This window comes from Camelus ferus, chromosome 19 (genome assembly GCF_009834535.1).
Source record: "Camelus ferus isolate YT-003-E chromosome 19, BCGSAC_Cfer_1.0, whole genome shotgun sequence".
Lineage (NCBI taxonomy): Eukaryota > Metazoa > Chordata > Mammalia > Artiodactyla > Camelidae > Camelus > Camelus ferus.
Window position 1 is genome coordinate 30,155,638 of NC_045714.1, and position 20,461 is coordinate 30,176,098.

The 20,461-nt window shown below is 41.2% G+C and overlaps 1 protein-coding gene across 6 annotated transcripts in view; it reads left to right on the forward strand.

Moving 5' to 3' along the window:
- The first annotated feature begins 2,390 nt into the window (after nt 1-2,390).
- The window catches only part of HAO1 (hydroxyacid oxidase 1), a 52,485-nt gene continuing 34,414 nt past the window's right edge, over nt 2,391-20,461 (forward strand). For all 6 annotated transcript variants that reach the window (XR_004313143.1, XR_004313142.1, XR_004313141.1 and 3 more), the window contains exons 1-2: nt 2,391-2,563; nt 9,349-9,500. Coding sequence is in view for 3 of the 6 variants with exons in the window: in XM_032461852.1 (XP_032317743.1) it covers nt 2,427-2,563; nt 9,349-9,500 (289 nt within the window). In the remaining 3 variants the exon portion in view is untranslated. The remainder of the gene's footprint in view (nt 2,564-9,348; nt 9,501-20,461) is intronic.

Consider the following 20,461-nt stretch of genomic DNA (forward strand, 5'->3'; position numbering starts at 1 on the left):
AAGATTCCACTGACCCTACACCTCACTGAAAATGAAAAGCCTCTGAAAATGTTAAACACTGGAAATAAGACATTCTTCAAGAAAAAGTCTAAATCACATCTTAAGATGATCTTGAGATGAATCACATCTTATCACATCTTAAGAAGAGTGAGAGGAAAAACCCAGCTGAGGGTGTGGAGTACTCTTATAGCTCATGCTTGAATTTACCTTGTTTTTTGGGGCGTGGGGGGGAGGTAATCAGTTTATTTGTTTATGTATTTATTTATTTTCAATTTATTATTGAGACCAGGACCTTGAGCATGCTAAGCATGCACTCTACCACTGAACTATACCCTCCTCCCTCCCACCCCTCACCCCCAGTTTCCTTGAGATGAAAGCAGGAGGAGAGTTTCCCATGGTTTGGAAAATATCCAACAGTTATGGAGATGGTGAGGCATTGTTCTGCTGAAATGTCATTGGGATGTTAGTGATACAGGAAAATGGGGCACGAGAGGATGGCCATGTCCCAGGTCCCAGGCGAGTCCCTGGGACACACCCCATCCAGTGAGGGTTCTTGGCTTCACGTAGGAAAGAATTCAAGAGGGCGCCATGGTTGAGTAAAAGTAGATTTATTCAGAGAGAGGCACATTCCACAGACCGAGTGTAGGCTGTCTCAGAAGGCCAGAGAGACCACGGGGCGTGGGAGGTGACACACTCTCCATAGACAGGGTGTAGGCCGTCCTCAAAGGCAGGAGAACTTGACCACAAGATGTGGGTTGTCAGTTTTTATGGGCCTCGTAGCTTCCTATGCTAACAAGTGGGAGGGTTATTCCCACTACTTGGGGGAAGGGGCTGGGGTTCCCCTTTGTGACCTTTTGTGGTCAGCCTCGGACCAGTCACGGCACCTGTGGGAGTGCCATTTCTGTGCTAGTGTATCACACTGAGCGTACAGTGAAGCTCAAGGTCTAAGGAAGTCAAACCTCCTGCCACCTTGGGCCTCAAGGTCCACTGGGAGTTGAATCTTCAAACTGCTGTGTCATTCGTTCAATGGCTGTGCCCTGCCCCCTTCCCTCCCATCTTATTAGGAAAGGTTGAAAGTGAATAGAGATTCTTAAGTTCAGTGTAAAAAAAAAAAATCCCTATTCTTTTGGTCCCTGAGAAGGAGACTGCACAAATCCAGCATCAGAGGCCATCTCCTGATCATTTACCAACCTGATTCCTCATCTGGGAGGGGCAGGGGGGTGGGGGGCCAGGGCAGCCTTTAGCAGCTTGAACAAGGCCTGAATGTGTCCCTTTTTGCCCTCAGCGTCTCACTTCACCAGAGCCTAGAGAGGAGCTTTCCAGAATGTATTATCTCCGAAAGAATGTAAGGTATTCAAACAATGTAATTATCACAAATTAACAAAAGCTGTTCTAAACTCCAACCGCTTCTTTTATTACTTTCCAACCAGAGATTAATGAAGCCATGTGGGGACTCTATTTAGTTGATCCGCTAAGATGGCCCACACTCCAAGTCAGCTGTCAGGCGGCAATGACGCCCTTACGTCCTCGGTGGAGAACAGTTCCCGGAGCTTTGACTCCTCGCACTTCAGCATGCCGTGTGGCTGGAGAAGCAGGCTCCAAGTTCAAAAGCACATTCCCGTACAGGTGGAGGCAGTTGGGATTGAGCCGTAAACACCTGATGGAATTCAGCTGTAACCAGCTTTAAGCGGAGACTCCCAGATTGAAATCCAGGTCTGACGGATGCCAAAGCATTCATTGCTTTCCGAATCAAGCCTCTTTCTCATAGGAATCTTCTGCAGGTGCTCCAGGATTGAGTGAAATTTTAGACTTGAGTCCACAAGGTCTTTTGGAAGGGCACCTCCCTGCATCCTCTCTGAAGCGAGATGACTAAGAATTAGCTGTAAACGTGGCCTTAATGCTCCTTGTTAAAGCCAAGTGTTTATAATCAGCGGAGTTTCATGGTGTGTACACATCCTGCGTTTACTGAATGCCCCATTCATCTCATAAGCTCTTTTTCATGTATGTGCATGACCCAAAAGTGGAGGGAAAATGCCCATTCTGGGTACCCATTAGTTATCAAAGGCACCTGCCGTGGGGAAGAAGCCGCCTGAGGCAAACTGAGCTAAGAGTGCTTTCCTGCACGTCCTTCTCTAGGCCTTTAAATTTTGACTCATTCTTCTTCCTTTGTCAATGTGACAGACCTCTAATCTTCTCCTGCTCCCCAACCCACCTTCTCATGGCTGAAGTGTACCTGCTCTTTGGCAGATGGCTGCGAATGAGATTTCAAAGTCTAAGCATATATTTGCTCACTTAATGTAAGCAACTAAACTAAACCTGAACTTTGGAAAAAGCCTATTAATAATTGACAAATAACAGAATTGTCCAGATGTAGAAAGCAATACAGGAGAAAAAAAAAATCCCAGAGTTTTCAGTAACCCAGGAAAATGTTCAGCCGGCTTGTTTGTGTCAGCGATTATGAACAACACGCTAAATCCGTACTTCAGAAGTCTATATACGACTATTATAAATCTGGGGCTAATGACCAGGAAACCTTGGCTGATAATATTGCAGCATTTTCCAGGTAAGAATTTTTTTTTAAAATCATGTTTCAAAATTACACAAAGACATTCTTCAAAAGCAGGATCTTCCAGTTTGAATGTTGATGGTGTGGAATTATTTGCCTAGATGATCTGCTTCGTAGGAGGAGAGAATTCATAGGGCTGTAAGAAGTACTGGGCTTTAAACTGGTTTTGAAATATTCCAAGCCTGAGAATCTTGAACAGCAGACTGAAAAATACTAACCCTGTTTCCTCACTTGAACTTGTGTGGATAATTAACTGTGTCTAAAAATGGTAACGGAGTCTGGTGACTGTATATTCGTTTTCCCTGAGTAGGACAGTGAGGGTCTAGGGTTAGGGTGTAGGAAACTGCTGGTTGTGCAATGCAAGATAACCACCTTATCTGGTCGAACCAGATCGCATTGTTGCCTCAAGTGTTTCCATCCTGCTGGCCTTCCATTATTGTTCATTTTGGTTACTGTTGTCTAAACTTTCACTTTAGCTTTCAATTTGTCGTTAATCTTTCAACTTGGCTGTCTCATCTCCTCCAAAGCACTTCGTCTCTCTTCCCAAATTAGTATTCCTGTGAATTTCATATTTCAAAGCACAAGATGGTGGATGGCATGGTTTATGTTTTCTATTTGTAATGAAAAACAAGAAAGGAGTGTTTTTCTCTCAGCAGTGTGGAGATGGTTTACTGGCTGGAGTAGGGCAGGAGAGCCCTCAGTCTTTGAGGCCCATGCATCTTATATTATAGCTTTTAGGAAAGCCAGTAAACACTGTGGGAACTCATCGATGGTGATAAATTAAAGAAAAAAAGCAGAAAGTATCCAGGGGAAAGAATCTGCATCCTTCTTGATTTCTTCTTTAGCCTAAAGCAAAATTGCTCAAAATCACTTTTCTATGTGTAAATTAGGAGAAATGAAATCGTTCTAAACCAAGCTGGTCCCTGGCAAGCAGCAGCGATTCACCTGCAGACCAGGGTGGGAACATAAGAGTGGAGTGGAAGGGGGTTCCCCCAAACTCCTTCAAGCCTGGACTTCATCTTAGATCTATCTTCTCTGGAACACAAATGAGATTTTTAAAAATGCTGGGGGAGCCACGGGAAGGGAAAAGCTGGCTAAGAATGGAGCAGCTTAAAATTCTGCATGATCCCCCCCTCCACAATTCTTATGTAATATTTTGGGTCCCTTCAGTGTTTTCTGCTCTTGGAAGATGCCCCATCTCAACTCTGTTCACCAGGTAATGTGGTTTACCTGTTAGTAGTTGCCTGAAAATAACACTTTAACCCAAATAGATCATTTTAACCAAGGAAATTTCAGAGCCTTGACAGGCTGATGGAACTGGGGCCTCTCAGCACTCCGCAGGTGACAATGCTCAGGTGGCCACCTACTCCATTCATGCGGAGCCTTCCTTGTGCCTTAATGCCCTGCCCCCCATGCTAGTTGAACTGCTCACTTATTGGGGAGTTCTGTGGACGAGATCAGTACTACATGCTGAGGGTAGAGCAGTGAACCAGACTGAGAAATTTCTTGTCCACAGGGGCTTCCATTCCAATGGATACACATTGACCTTCAGCCTTCAGAAGGCTGGAGGGTTGAACTGATGCAAAATGGACCCAAAACAACTGGCCCAGTGGAGACCTCCAAGAGGGAGCAAAGGGGTGCAACAAAGCAGACAGACCACCTCTGCAACCCTAGAAACCTTGTGAGACAAAAGAAAGCTGTGGTGACTTGCAAACTGTGGACTAGAAAAGTGCCTCAGGGCTTGTGCGAATCACACAAGGGGGAAACCCCAGCCTACAGGTGTCCTGAGTAGCTTAGGAACAGGACCCAGATAACAGGAATGAGTTTTCCATGCACCTTGATCCTTCTCTTTTGTTCAGCTTTCAAGTGGGGGAAATGCATTAACAACTTCCTCTGGAGGCTGGCTGATGCTCCTTTGTCATCAACCACCCAAGGAGTTTTTATTGCAACAAACGTTACCTATCTAACATCTCAATTCCTCTTTTGTTGTGTAACTTTCATTCTTCCTCCTGTATCATCAAGCTGATGATGTGGAACTAAATAGATGTTCTGAAACCCACCCTGCATACTTTGTAATAGATTCTAAGACCATGTAGAAAAAAAAAAAAAAAGAAAGGTGTTCTGCCCCGGGGGGTGGTGGCAGCTTTGGCTTGATGGGATAAAGGTAATCAATCTGAAAGCTCTCATTCTGATTCAAAAGAAGACTGAAAAACAGCCCAACCTCAGAAAACCCCTTGTGACACAAAGACAGGGGATTTTAAAACCACTGGTGAAATTTATACCCCTCCCTGTCTCCAAGTACAACAAAAGGTTGTTCACAGTGACATCTATCTCTGTACTTGGCTGTGACAACCCCGTTTTGGGGTTCTGGGGACAAGGGACACTTATGTGATCCGTCAGTTGCTTGGAGATATTTCTGGGTCAGACTTGGGGGCTCTAATACTATTGTGCCCACCCCTGATACAAAAAAGGACACATAAAAGTCAAATAGATGGAAACATCTCGAAGAACAAAGTTTCCCATTGCAAACAGGACAAGAACGGAGAAAAAGTCCGTGTGCTCAGTTTTGCGTGGCCTGACCGGATAGGAGTTAATTTTAAAAAGAACAGTACTTTGTTTCTCTTACTCATTAACTCAGTGTATCTTTCTCGACCGTGGTCTGCAGATCGTTGTGGCTTCTTGTGAAATTACTGTTGGTGGAAAGTAATTCTCCGAGTTGGGTGCTTAGAAGTCCTGTGAGTATCAGAAGAGGAGGCTCTCATCCTCGGTGTATCACGGAGTGACACTGAAAATTGTGTGGTTTTCTTTCAAACAGCAGAGTGTAAAAGTGAAATCACTTTCTTACTTTAATATCTGAGAGGCAACAGACACTCACTGCGGCAGAGTTAGTATTCTTTTTGTGGGTGTGAGTGTCACAGAATCATTAGCTGGTTTGCCCAGGGGGTAAGTAAGCTGCTTTTACTCTTGTGTCATGAGAAGCAGCTACTTGTCTCCTGTTTTTGGAGATTCAGATGGCAAGAGATTTCATATCTCAGGTCTAGTCTCTCCTCCTCCCTCCTAGCCTTCTCCCCCTCCTTCCCCACGCCCATTTTAGACCTCAAAGCAGTGGCTTCTCTATCCAGGCAAGTGTTAACACACACAAACACACACACACACACCCACACACACACACCATTTCAAGAGGTTCATAGGTTTTCTGAAACCTGTCTACACAGGGAGGTGTTCAAAAAGTGGCTTGGTTATTTAAATATATTTACCGTGCTGTGTTTTCTTTGGACTTAAATTCTTGACCTCCTTATTCCTTTACCAGGGTGCCTCAGAGGCTGATAGTGATCCAATTACATGTTTTAAAGGTCTCATAATATTATCAATGAATGGTAAAAAATAAGATTACAAAAACTGTGGTATATTTTACATACATATACACACTTTGTATATGTATACATGTATACTTTATGTGTTTTAAATGCTTAGAGTAAGTAATATGGAGAAATTGGGATTTAATATGATCATCTTACAGGCAGGACTTATGAAATATGAATCCAGTGTGGTCAGTGGGTGGGATTCGGTACCAGCACATGGCTTTAAAGTTGGGTGATGGGTGTCTTTCTTCAATAGAGTCCCTTCTCTGGGGGAGTGTGTACGTCACCTAGTTGATGATAAATTAAAATTGAGGCCCTTGTCGGATGTTAGAAGGAGCCCCACTTTTGTATCACTTCCTTGAACTCATGAACCCTTTGAAAAAGGTTTGTTATTCAGTTGGCTCAATTGCTTTGCCAATCTCCATATCCTTTTCCCAAAGTGGAGGTCCCATAAGAACACAGCCCAAGGTCATAGTCAGCTGTTATTTTAGGTAAGATTGTGGAAAAAAAAAATCACTTAAACTGGGCATGGGGTTAGTGGAGCCTGGGAAGCTGTTGGAATTGCCTGACAAGGTTAGTTGTCATTGCTCTTTGGGAAAATATCAAAACGTGGAGGACATGTTAGAGAAGGTACATTTCGCACTCCACTGATCTCATCTAATTTTGCCTGGGAACTGCGTTTTGTGCATTGGTGGAGTGTCTGTAATGTCATCCTCCAGGCGGGAGACAGGAACACGGTTATTAAAGTGACTGCGCCACCACGTGGACAAGCGTGAAACAACTGCCTGGAGATGGAAGGCTTGAGCCTTACCCTGTAAAGGGGAAGGACATATTTGAAAATGTTCCCTGCCTCACAGACAGACAGACAGACACACACCCACACACTCTGATGCCCTGCAGCTCTGTGTGCGCCCTTCATAAAAGATTTCATTGTTTCCTCAGCTCTAAGTAAGTACTAAGTCCTTCCAAGGCCAGCACGCCAAGTGCTGCTATTAAATCTTTTTTTTTCTCACTCTAATAATACACTTAGAGATGACTGGAAGTAAAAACTCTCTTCAAGGCTTCAGCCTCTCCCCTTTCAAAATGGAGATAAAAGAATCACGCTGGGAGGGGCAGCCGAGAAAAGGCGGCCAGCAGCGGAGCACGTGGTGGGGCAGAAAATAATGACAATTTTGATGGTCAAAGGAATCGCAGAGAAATCACAGTCAAACTTTACTATGCTTTGCAGGGGCTGGATGTTTTTTCTTTATTATGTGAGGAAGGGTTGTATTCCGGACCCTTAGCTATTCCTCAAGGCATCATGAAGGCAGAATTTCTTCTTCCACTACAGGAAGTGGGCTTCGATTAAGGCTTTGGCGGTTCGATTTATTTTGGTTACTCCTGTGAATGAAAAATACTGCAAACCGTATCGATAAACAAAGAATGCTGAAGCCATCAAGTCATCACCGGCTGCCGCCACCGCCTGGTGAAGACAAGCCTGCAGCACAGCCTCTGCAGCCACTCACAATGGTGCCCTTGGAGGGGACTCAGAACAAGAATGGACAGGATACTGGCCCTAGATAGCTAGGTGCTTGTCAAAGCAATGAATTCAATGAGCCCAAATGTTTGCTCCCTCCCATACATAGAAAAGCACTAAATTCTTTAACTTGAGATGCCTGGTTTTCTTTAGTTAACAAGTAATCTTTTAATGTTCCAACTACCTGGTCTTTGTTGTAAAGCTCCTATATATCTTAGCTCCTCCCCTACCTCTCCGGGGCAGACCCTTAGAGCCATCTGAGAGTCTGTCATCCCGGGCTGAGTCCTCAGAATTGTCCACCGAATAAAACATAACTCTCAACTTTTAGGCTGTGCATTTATTTCAGTCGACACTCTTGCCAAATCACATTTCACTGTATTAACTATGAATCTTGATCTATCTAGAGGCAGAGTTAAATCTAGGTAGCGGAAAGTGATGGTTTGGTGTGTACGTGTGTACTCACCCGTTTATGTTCTTAGTGCTCATTAGAAATGGGGCCGTATTTTCTTCCGTTTTAATCAGTTACTAATGAGGAGAAAATAATCCTGAACAAATAAAGGGATATAACTTTTGCTGAGAGAACAGAGAACTGGTTTTCCTGTAAATTTGACTAGTTTGATTCTTGGTTTGCTAGTAACTTTCATTGCTACACAAAAGAACTGCAGAAGGAGTAATTTAAGATAATGTTCAGGGGTCAAAAATTCTTTAAGCCCCAAACTCCAGTCTCTGTCAAATAACATTTTTGAGGAAAATGCTCAATTAAAAAAAACAAAAACAAAAAATCCCTCATCATCATACTTCAATGGATACGGAATTCAGATCAAGGATTTTGAAGAAACCACATTGTAATTTTAAAAGTAATTGCCTGAAGCTACTGTCTGTAAGAAAAAAAAAAAAACAGACGAAGTAAACACAGGATATCTTCTTAAACTCTAATCTAATCTCCATGACTTTGTATACCATCTTCATAATGGCTTGGAGGAAGTGAAAGGAAATTCACACAGAAACCTTTAAGTGAATGTTCATAGTGGCTTTATTTATAATTGCCTCAAATTGGAAATGTTCCAAATATCTCTTATCTGGGGGATGGATAAACAAACTCTGCTACTATCTTACAATGCAATACAAGTCATCAAGGGAAGGGAACAAATTATCATTCGAGCAGCAGTATGGGCGAATCTCAAATGCCCTAGGCTGGCTAAGTGAAAGCAGCCAGACTCAAAAGGCTACAGACAACAGTTGACCTTTGAACAACATGGGTTTGAACTGAGCACATGCACTTATGTACGGATTCTTTTCATTGGAAGCGAACTATACGATCCTTGGTTCCGTGACTCTGAAACAGGAGATCTAGAGGGTCCGATGGTAAAGTTATATTCAGATTGTCCACTGCGCAAAGGGCTGACCGTGCCCACCTCCTGTTGTTCAGGGGTAAACTGTATATGATTCCATTTATATGATATTCTGGCAAAGTAAAACTATGGACCAAAAAAAAAAAAAATTCAGTGATCTTTAGGGGATTGTTTAGGGGAGAGTTTCACTACAAAAAGAAATGGGGACATTTTTCAGGAGGGCTGAACTGTTCTGGATCTTCATTGTCTGGTTACACCAATATATGTGTCTCTCAAAGAGCAAAAAACTACACTCAAACAGCAAACCCTACGCTATGTTAATTACACCTACAGGCAGCAATGGCTTGAGAAGTTCATTATTAGACTTATTGCTAACTTTCCATGTTAGCAAACATTAAAATTGCCCCATTTCCTTTACCTTTGTAAAGTAATTTGCTTGTTGGGTAAAATACAAAAATATTTTCTCTTTCTAACTTGAACATAATGTCAAAGCTTTGGTTGTGCTTTTGAAATCCTAAACCCTATTTCTTTCTTTCTTTTTTTTAATTCGAGGTGGAAGCTGTATCCACGGATGCTGCGGAATGTTGCTGAAATAGACCTGTCGACTTCCGTTTTAGGGCAGAGGATCAGCATGCCAATATGTGTGGGCGCTACTGCCATGCAGTGCATGGCTCACGTGGATGGGGAGCTGGCAACCGTGCGAGGTAGGAAGAAAGTCCTCTCCTGAAGGAACGGAAGGGGACTCATGTGTAGTGACTCCCATCTCTGTAGGCACAGGAAGTAAACACTTTCCCGAATGTTTTTATACTCAAAACAATTAAGTGCTTTGACTGTCATCAAAATGCCTGTTCTTGCATATCCTACTCTCTGACTTTCTAGGGACACTTAGATGTCCCATAATTGGAGACTGGTTGCAAAAAAAAAAAAAAAAATAGGATGCATTAAAAATGGGGGTAAACATTTAAAAATCCTATCATAGAAAGAGTTGAATGACATGGAAATATGTTACAGTATAATAATTTTTAAAAAGCGGTTACGAACAATAGTAAAGTCCTAAGATATAATTATTTTTGAAGACCAAGAATGTAGACAACATTCCACAGATTTTTATTTTTGAATGATAGGATTACTGCTGACTCTACAATCTTATTTTTGGCCCATATGTGTACAATTTTCTTCAAATTATTTTGTAAGAAGAGAACAATGAAAGCTAAATTTAAAAGAAGGAAGGGGAGGGTATAGCTCAGTGGCCGAGAGTGTACTTAGCATGCAGGGGGTCCCGGGTTCAATCCCCAGTACCTCCAATAGGTGAGTAAATAAATAAATAAAAACCGAATTACCTCCCCCTGCAAAAAATAAATAAATAAATAAATAAATAAATAAATAAATAAATAAAATAAAATAAAATAAAAAAGAAGGGAGGAAACTGGACAAGGAACCATGGAAAGAGTGGAAAGAAGCAAAGGAGTGAAGAGGCAGGAAGCAAGGTCACTCGGTACCCCGCCTCTGGGACCGTGCACGTGATCCTTACACAGTTCCCTTTATTTGCTATTTGACAGATGTTGCTCTTCCCCCTTGATGGGCCAAGGGCTAGAGTTCCAGGTAAAGCAGGTTTTCACAGTTAGAAACTGACAGTACCTACTGTCCAACTCACTCCCGATGGTTTCAAGATCACTGCCCCTGATTTTTGCTGGGGGTGGGGCGGGAAGAAAAATGAGAAGAAAGCTTACTTAGAGACTCCAATTTCACACCCTGGGCAGGACTATTTCATCTAACATTATTTCCTTCCAGCACTGAGCATGAGGCATTAGTAGTATGCTTACCAGAGCCCTACCCCTTTAGGTCTATGTATCAGACACTTATAGAAGGGTTACCATATTCTAGGCACTGTTCTAGGTACCTGACAAGTATTAGAGCATCCAATCCTCAAGCAGCCCCAAGAGGTGGGCACTGATATTAAGCCCATTTTACACACGAGAAACCGAGGCACACAGCAGAAGCCCAGGATCACATAGGTCAAATGATGGAGACCTAGGCAGTCTGCCTTCTTAACCATGTTTTCCCGATAAGACTGAGTCCTTCAGAAGTCACCTGCCCTTCGGCACCCCCTTCACTGGCCGCCTCCCACCCCTCTTTTACCTTCCCCCTCCTTGGCTCACCTTGCATCCTTCCAAAATGAAAGACTCAGGCTCATATCAAGGTCTCATTGTCAGTTCCTGGAAGAAAGCAAACCAAGACAATGGCTGTCTGAATACAGACACAGCCGCAGGCAAATTTAAGTCAGAGTGTAGGGACATTCGTATTTGGTAGGGATTGCTTCCCTTTTCTCAAAACTCAGAAAGTCAACATGGAATAATGCAGCTGATATTTGATTTACTCTGTCCCTTTAAAATGTGGAAATCCTCTCAAGCCAGCCTGATCCTTGGGGAGGTGGTGAAATCCACAGAAGCTGTCGAGGACGTTTTTTTTCCTCCACCCTCCTAATTATCTGGTCCCTAATCAAGCTTGTTTCCAGGGTCTTGGTCCCTCACTAGAGAGAGAAACTGAGGCCAAGTTCAGAGAACAGGGGTCAGTTAGCAGCCGTCTCTGGACAAAGTGTCCCCATTAGCCTGGTCAGTAAAAGCAGGTGAAGGCCATTCACATCCCCAGGGAATGGTCTGGCCTGAATTGTTAGAATGAGCATCTAGAAAGTTCTGGAAGTTTCCAGGGAACCACGGTCTCCCAGCTGGCTCTCCAGACTTCTTCCCAGAGCCCTGCTTCAGGGGTCCCCTGGCCTTTCTTCTCACCGCCGTGGGACACGTCCCCAATCAGAACTAAGCCCAAGAACAGAGCTCTCTTTTTCACTCTGTGGCTCTGTGGTTGTAGAGTGACCAATGGAGCTACTCTTATTTCATTTTCAAAATGGCAGTGAGTAGAGGGTTGCCAGATAAAATACAGGGAGTTATAGTAGAATTTCAGATAAAACTCAAATCATTTGGAACTGAGGATCCTGTATATTTATTTGCTATGGCTGGCAACCCTAGTTAAATAAGAGCTCTTACCTCTGGAGGTTCTTGTGAGGATCACGTGAGACAAATGCTAGGAAGAACTGCCCAAAACGGGGCTCACCCTTTATTTGTCCCTGAGATTCCAAGTCCCTAAAATATTTCTCTTCCATAGGTTAAAAACTCATTTTCGGAAAAGTACACTCCATTTACATCACAGTGGGAATGAAAATTGCTCTCTCTATTTTGCTAAAGATTTTTGTTTTAAGCTTTATGCAGGAACCTCAAAAAATGGCTTTAAGGGCCAAGTTGGTAATATAAATGTCCAAGGAGAGATGAAGTTAAGAAAACAACAGTAGAAGCTCAGTGGAGGAGATGGTACCAAACCTGAGACTGCAGGTTCCTGTGAAAGAGGGCAGACGTACCTTGGCACTAGCTAACTGATGCCCCAAGGGAGGGAGGACGTGAGGTTGCCAAATCTTCAGAATTTTTAAGGGAAGCCAGAAACCTTGATTTTTATGTGCAATCTCCTGGTTTTTAAATATTGGCCAATAAATCAAAATTCTTTAAAGCACTGTTCGGGGCAACAACGTGTGGGCCAAAGCAAATACTTTTGTGGGCTACAACTGTCCCCTGGGCTGTCCGTCTGGGACATCTGATTTATGTGGAAATTCACCACTAGCTGGTTTCACTTCTCGTGGCGAGTCATTTTCACTCTCTAGGATTACGTTTCCTCACTGAAAAAGTAAGCTGCTTACTCGAGATCAGTGGTTTGCCTCCGGTGTCCCGAGGAGGCTGGGGTTGTTTCTGAGCATCTCAGAGAAGTTAAATGTGTCACTGAGCACGCAGCTACTTGTGCTGTGTGTTTGGATCCAAAAGAACAGCTCTTTAAAAAAGAAAGAGTTCTGCTGCTTAGACAGAACCAAGAAAAAACCTCCACAATGAGAACACTCAGAAGTAGAAAGCAGAAAACTCCCAACGGGAATAGATGGTCTTTAGAATTTTCTTTTCAGTATATCAGTGAATGGTTTTGTGCCCTTTTGAAATGTCATCAAATAGACATAGTGCAGTGAGCATCTGCGTCCACTGGATTTTCGTGTCTCATACCTGCATCCTTGGGATAGAGGAGACCGAGCAGGTCTGGATTTATCTCTGGTTCCACTGAAAACAAATAGGTATTGAGTAAATGTAACATAAATTTAAAAAGTTATACTTCAGTCTTGTGAAAAATGATGATAGCTAACATTTATCTGGCAATTAATGTGTGCTGGGCAATTTGAATTTATTAACTCATGTAACCTGGACCACTGTCTTAAAATGTGTGAGCCCAAAGCCCTAAGGATCTTTCTCCAACTACTGTAGATGTGGAAACTAGGGCCTGGAGAGATTAAATGCCTTACTCAAGGTTCTTAATCACTTACACAATGCTGTCCATAATACCCTGGTCAGTTACTGAGATTTCCAAATGTCATTAACTGCAGCAGGACCCCTAAGGCACGCTTTATGCTATCGCCTTGGAATATTAACTGCAAATGTTCTATGTTTTTACAGTTTTATGCCTTTAGTTTTGAGGGGATGGAATGAGCTACAGAATGTGAAACTTGTTAGGAAATAAGAGCCTTGTGCGAAATTCAGGAGCATAGATGAAGGGGCTTGGATTTGAAACAAGCACAAATTAAAACTCCTAAAACTCTTTAAAGATGGAAGGAAAATAACCAGGAAACACTGAATGGAGAGCAGTTTGTCATGCATTGTGTTATTAATAAGAGATTTATTGCAGTGGATGATTTAGCTGATATTTTAGTAATTGACATTATAATATTTAAGCCGTCATATAAATGCCTCTTCTTATAAATGTCACAGCCGTTTGGAAGGCTGTTAGATTGGTTTTTGATTTTTAAAATTTTATCCTTCATGTAAGCCTCAGAGATGAATACAGAATCATTTCTACAAAATATTTAACATATTGAAGGAAATAGCAATAATGAACATAAATGCTAATATGTATGTAGAGGAGGTGGTCTCATTAGGTTAAATTTCCATTTTCAAAATAAGCAGAGATTCTCTGATATCTCAAAGAACCAATGAACAAAATGCTTACAATACCACTGAGGCTTTTAGGACATAATGATGGAACTCTGGTTTTTATGCACAGTGGCTGTAATAAAATTTTATTTCATTCTCCGTGAAGGTACGTTAGTTCTTTTGTTCCATTTAATCATGGGAAATCAAAAAGAAAGAGGAAAAAAAAGATGAATATTTATTTATCCTTTTGCTTCTGACTTGTTATGTGGACGAATGCCACATGAGGGAGTGCTGGGACCTCAAATAGAGAAACATTAAAACCTACCTAATGCGTTCCAGGAATGCTCGGCATATTAGTAAATTCTTATTAAACTGTCAGAAAAAAAGAGATTTTAAAAAGAAATTCCTGCCCCTGGATGCAATTAGAGGCTACCACACAGGATTTGATGGGCCATAAAACCATTAAATCTAAACACTTTCTTTTTGAGCCTAAAAGACCAGAACATTCCTAAGTGAAGTTTTGGGATTCAGCTCTGATTTGACCACCTATTAAGGTGCAGGTGGAACAGATTGCAGAGTAACACAAAGAGCCACACAGACCCGAAGAACTGAATTAGGGTGTAGGTGAGAACTTTAGCTGTTGAATTTTCTGGATTTTCCGAGATTATGGGATCAACCTTAACACTGAGTGAAAGACCATTCAGCAAGAAAAATTGTCATTTCCTTTGCTCCAGACCCAAACGATGTATTTTTGAAGGCTTTATTGATTTATGTATTTATGTGTTGTCCAAGGTGACCAAGTAGATATACATTTCAGCCTACTGATGAGAAAATATCACCATTATTCTTAACTTTACCTAAATCCAGAAAAAAAAGCACCAGATTTGCTTTAAATGAAACTTTTACTCTTTCTGAAATGAGTGCCTTTTATGCCCCAGGTGCTTAGACTATACATACCTGTTATTAATCCTCACAACAGACCTGTGAGGTCATTATCATTCATCATTCTCCTCATTTGAAGGACGCTCTTGACCAAGATCTAGTGTTGGTCAATGGTTAAGATGGGGTTTAAACCTAGGTCTGTTCACTCAAGAGTCTGACCCAGCTAGTTTTGTCTCCATCCATTATTTCATCCACTTCTACCAAGGAAGAACAAAAGTAGGGAGGAATAGAGGAAAAGGATAGTTTACTAAAACTTTGTCCAAATTACCTCAGTTATCATTTGGAAGGGAATAACTCTTTGCATCATTGTCGTAAAAATAATCAATTCATATCTCTTCTTGCCTTTATTTTCGGCCTATTTCATCTCAGTTTTATGTTTTGCACGTTCTTTTCCAACAATCAAGTCAGTGGACATACTTTTTTGTACACACACTCACACATGTTATGTATACATACACATGCATATATACAGACACATATGTATTAATGATTATGGACATCCTTTCTATATATGCTTATATATAAATGTATAACTCAGATACACACGTTTTCAAAAAATGATAGACTGAAATCACTTTGCAGTGAGACAAACTTCATTCATCCAAAACAGCTATTAAAAGATTAGACTCCAATTGTTTTGAAGACCGGCATCAAATGAAATCATTTCTAGTGTGCTGCACCAGAATTTAAGCTATTGGGCAGCTTTCTGGAGAACATGAGATTGCTTCTTCTCAAATTATTAGTTTGCCTGATGAAACTGAAGTGTGACAATGAGAAGTCAGAGGCTCACATATTCTAATCCTGAGTTAAACTGAGGAAGGCTGATTGAAGTTATCATGCGCAAACTGGATACTCCTTGAAACCATCATTAAAAGGCATCTCACTGTGATGTGGTCTCTATGGCATCTGCCAGTTATGACAGCACCTGATCTCTCAATAAAAAGACAGAATAATAACCTGGAAATCACTACGATAAAGCGAATGTTTTTGTCTGTTGCACTGTTCTGCCCCAGAAAGAAAGTGGGAGCAAAGAAGGGAGGGCTAAGATGTCACTGGGACTAATGGTTCCTCAAAAATATTTGCATGCAGTAAAAAAGGAGTTCTTGCAGTGTAGTGACACTGTGATTGCTCAAGGTTATACTGTTCCAAATTCAGAAAATGGACCATCGTCAAAGCACTGGTTTCTTGGCACTTTTGGGCAGTATTTAAATTGGTTAAATTCTCTAAGTCGTAAAAGAAGATTAGTTAGACCACTTCGAAGTATTTCACACATCATTGTAGTGGAAGTTTTGTTCTCCTCTTAGATTACTGACTTTAGAACATGATTTTTGTGAGTAATTTCAATGATAATTTTAGACCATAATGTTAATTGTGTCTTATAGGGGTAGCTCAGTGGTAGAGTGCATGTTTAGCATGCATGAGGGCTTGGGTTCAATCCCCAGCACTTCCACTTAAAAAAAAATTAAAAATAAAAGAAAATAATGTTAATTGTGTCTTTAACAAACCTGCGTAATGAGAATTCCTGTGTGGAGAAAGGCTGACCGGTTTGATGGCTGGTAGGGCTCACGTTTATGCAAACACTTCAGTGGGTCAGACCCTGAGTTGCGAACCATGCAAATGCTTGGTACTTTGTCATTGCATATTTCCCTCGTTACATAATGACTTCCTGTGCAGAGGACGAAGTGTGTTTTCTCAACAAAATTTTCAGTGCAGCTGTTTTGTGACTAAGTTTTGCAGGAGCTTTTTAATCAAATGCACCTAAAAAAACCCCTTTAGGCTTTTTCATCATGTTACCCCCTTTCCTTTAAACACATCATTTTGGAAACTTAACTCACCTTTCCCATAAAGGAGAGCTATTTTCAAAGAAATAATTTGGACCCAAAGTAGCATGTTGCCTAACTGTTCTGCTCTAATCTGGGTATGTGATTTGTCCCACATGAATTAAGGTTCCAAATAGTAGACACTTACTCCTATTGACAACTAATAGTTTACATCTTCTCCATTGTTTTTGTGGTAGGGGGTAAACATCATTCTCAAATGCATCATAATTCTCTTCCTCGTCAAGTCTCACATGACGAACTTTAGTTTCACCTGGTGATTCAGAATCTTATTTATATGTGTAAGAGTGTTGACCTGACATTAAACATTTGGAAGCCATTTTGTAATTGGTAAATTGTACCTTCTTATCTTTGAGGAACATCTCTCTCTTCTTCCTCATCTTCTGTCATTTTATTTTTATTCTGTTGCTTAGTTTTGCTTTGAATCTGGAATCGAGGAAGCTGGGCAAGTCCTGGGTAAGCAAGGTTATAAAATGTGTCTGATAGTGGTTAAGTGTGCTGAGGCACTGTTAATGTGGTGCATTCTAGTTGCTTGATTTTAAATCTAGTAAGAGATGAATACATAAGAAAATGTTGTCAAAGTACCTGTGCCCCTCTCCAGAGGGACAACAATGGAGAAGAAAGGCAGATTCAGCAGGACGTGGCTGGCAATTGGCAAGACATGAGCCAGCCGCCGCCTAGCCTGGCCAGTTTCTCTCCTGTTCCTTGAAGGGCTTAGCTTTACTCAGGTCACCAGATGTGCCCAATTAACATGGATGAGTCCTTGTGAAAGAAGATACCCACTTCATTTATCTCAGAATATAGTCCACAAAACAAGTAACAGCATCACTTGGAAGCTTGTTAGAAATACATTATCTCAGATCCTATCCCAGACCTACTGGGTCAGAATCTGAACTTTATCAACAACCTTATGTGATTCCAATGCACATCGAAGCTTGAGGAGCACCTGGCCAGAGCCTGGAATGAAAGTTCCCAGTGGTTCTCAGCCAAAGGCATCATAGCTTAAATCCTCCAAGATCAAACAGTGTTGGGTGTGGCATGAGTATCATTTCCATCTGAAGACCCTCTAAGATGGCATTCCCTTCTGAGAGCCTGCCGATTTCATGATGACCGCCTGCAATGAGCAGGAGCTAAGAAGCAGACTCTAGAAAACACGAGAGGGATGTGTACAAGGAAGTTTTCAATGAAAGAACTGAAACAGGCAGATTCAGCATCCCCTGGAGTTTAGGGTCACAATAGGTTTCCTATCAGCTCTCCTCCACATGAAGATTGCCTGGACTAGAAAGAAATGTTTTCAGTAGGAATGAAACCCTGCCAAGATCTAGAAGTCCAGTTGCATTTCTTAGCCATAGGGAGGGTTTTGCCAGCTCATGTTGTTCTGCAAAGCTATTTACCTGTTCTAGCCCAACCAAGTCACTGAACATTGGAGTCTAATATTTGTGGCTGCATTCATATCCATTTATTTATTTTTAAATTGAAGTATAGTCAGTTTGCAATGTTGTGTCAATTTCTGGTTTACAGCACAATACTTCAGTCATATAGGAACATGCATATGTTCATTCTCATATTCTTTTTCACCGTAAGTTACTATAAGATATTGGATATGGTTCCCTGTGCTATACAGTATGAACTTGCTGTTTATCTATTTTATATAGAGTAGTTAGTATCTGTAAATCTCAAACTGCCAGTTTATCCCTCTCCACCCCTTCCCCCCAGCTGGTAACCATAAGTTTGTTTCCTATGTCTGTGAGTCTGTTTCTGTTTTGTAAATAAGTTTGTCTTTTTTTTTTTTTTTTTTTTAGATTCCACATATAAGTGATATCATATGGTATTTTTCTTTATCTTTCTGGCTTACTTCACTTAGAATGACAATCTCCAGGTTCATCCATGTTGCTGCAGATGGCATTATTTTATTCTTTTTTATGGCTGAGTAGCATTCCATTGTATAAACATACCACAGCTTCTTTGGTTTGTAGCTTTTTAACAATGTCTGTAGGTATTTCTTATGAATTTAAGGAGATCTGTTAGAGGATTGTTGATCCTTCTGGCAGAACTGCGGTTTGCCTTGCATTTTGCCTTTCCATGAACTACAAAGAGGGCCTTATCATTTGATGGTCCACTTAGTTGGACCCCTTGGTGTAGCCACAGTCTGCACCTGCAGTATGTCACAGGCCTGACCCACTGGTTTCCAAGTTTCCGTGCCTTCCCAGAGCTCTGAGCGTGGTATTGCCCCTTAGGCACATGGCAAAACTGTTCCTTTGGGTGTCATGTCCCCGAAGGGTTGGGGGAGTATGCTTATCCATGTTTGATACCTGGGGAGTCTTCTGGGTATTTGGGAGTTCTAGAAAGATCATTGCCCTGGAAGAGTGGTCAGATATGCCAGGTTCTTGGCCCATTCAGCTGCCTGTCTCTTACTTAGGTCCTACTTACTTAGGTCCTTAGACCTACTTACTTAGGTCATATCCTCTTTAGGACATATTTTCTTTCTGGTAAATTGATGGTTAGGGGATTCTGACCCAAGCCATGTGTCCCCTGGTGTTTGTTCCAAACAGCAGTGGATGACCTGGAGCTATTTTCCATATTTACAAATCTCAATGAGAATCAGACAGTGGTCCAGATGTTCATATGTATTATTACTTATTACTTATTACTTATTACTTATTACGACTTACCTAACATGTGGTTTGTTGGACAATATTTTGCAAATCAAGCATCCCTAAGAGAGACCTTCTCAAAGGAACACTTGGAGGGAACAGATCAGTGACCCAGAGATACGATAACCTCCTGCTGAAGTCTTCTTTATCTGACCTGTGACTTGAACAGGGATGAAAAACACCTTCAAAGGCATAAGAAGAGTACCATTTATCAAAAACAAAACCCACATTCCTTCCAGGTGAACTTAGAGGTTTACTATCAAGTGATACTGCTATTTGAATGTCAAAGTGTGGTCCAGGGACTGGCAGCATCAGCAACACCTGGGCGCTGGTTAGAAGGGCAGATTCTTGGGCCCCATCTCAGACCAGCTGAATCAGAGACTCTGGGGGTGTTTTTTCACAACCTGTGTTTTCACAAACACTCCAGGCGCTCTGGCTGTCTGCTAAAGTTGGAGAAGTATGAAAGCATTTTTAATCTCTCAGAGTAGCTTTGTAAACAGCATGTCACTTGATTTTCACCATCACCCTATGAATGTCACTTGGTTGACTTTTACTCACATTCAATATATGGCAGGCATGCAGGTAAGTCGAATGACCCAGGGTCATATAGTCAGTTTTTATTTATTTATGTATTTATTTTATGTATGTATGTATGTATGTATTTACTTATGTTATTTATGTATTTATCATTTACCTCTTGGCATGTTTGGTATTTGGCATATAAACATTGTATGTTTCTCCTCCACTAAAACTGACCCCAATTTGACTACCTATTTTTGGAAAAAAAAATCATGTTCTTTCATGTTCTCTAAGACAATTGGTTAGGTGAATCTATCTAATTTTTCATTTTTTTGCTCATTTTTTTTGTTATTTTTCTTGAAAGGTTGTGAGGTAATGGCTGTTCACGTGGGAAGTCTAAAATATGAATGGTATAAAATTTTAAAGACAATGTAAATGGCTGAATGTACCTTTCACAAAATTTTAACAGGTGAAATTTAAAAAGTTAAAAAGGAAGAAAAAGTAAACCCCCCCACAATCATCTCACCTATCATTAGCAATTTGTTTACATTCATATACCAATAGTCACATTTGTAGAAGTCATGTTATGCATGTTATTTTGTAGACTTTTTGCTTTCTTAATATATATCTTGAATATCTTTCTATGTCCGTAAATGTCATTCTTTTATAACCGTAATAATCAGAAACAGAAGGAAGTGGGTTG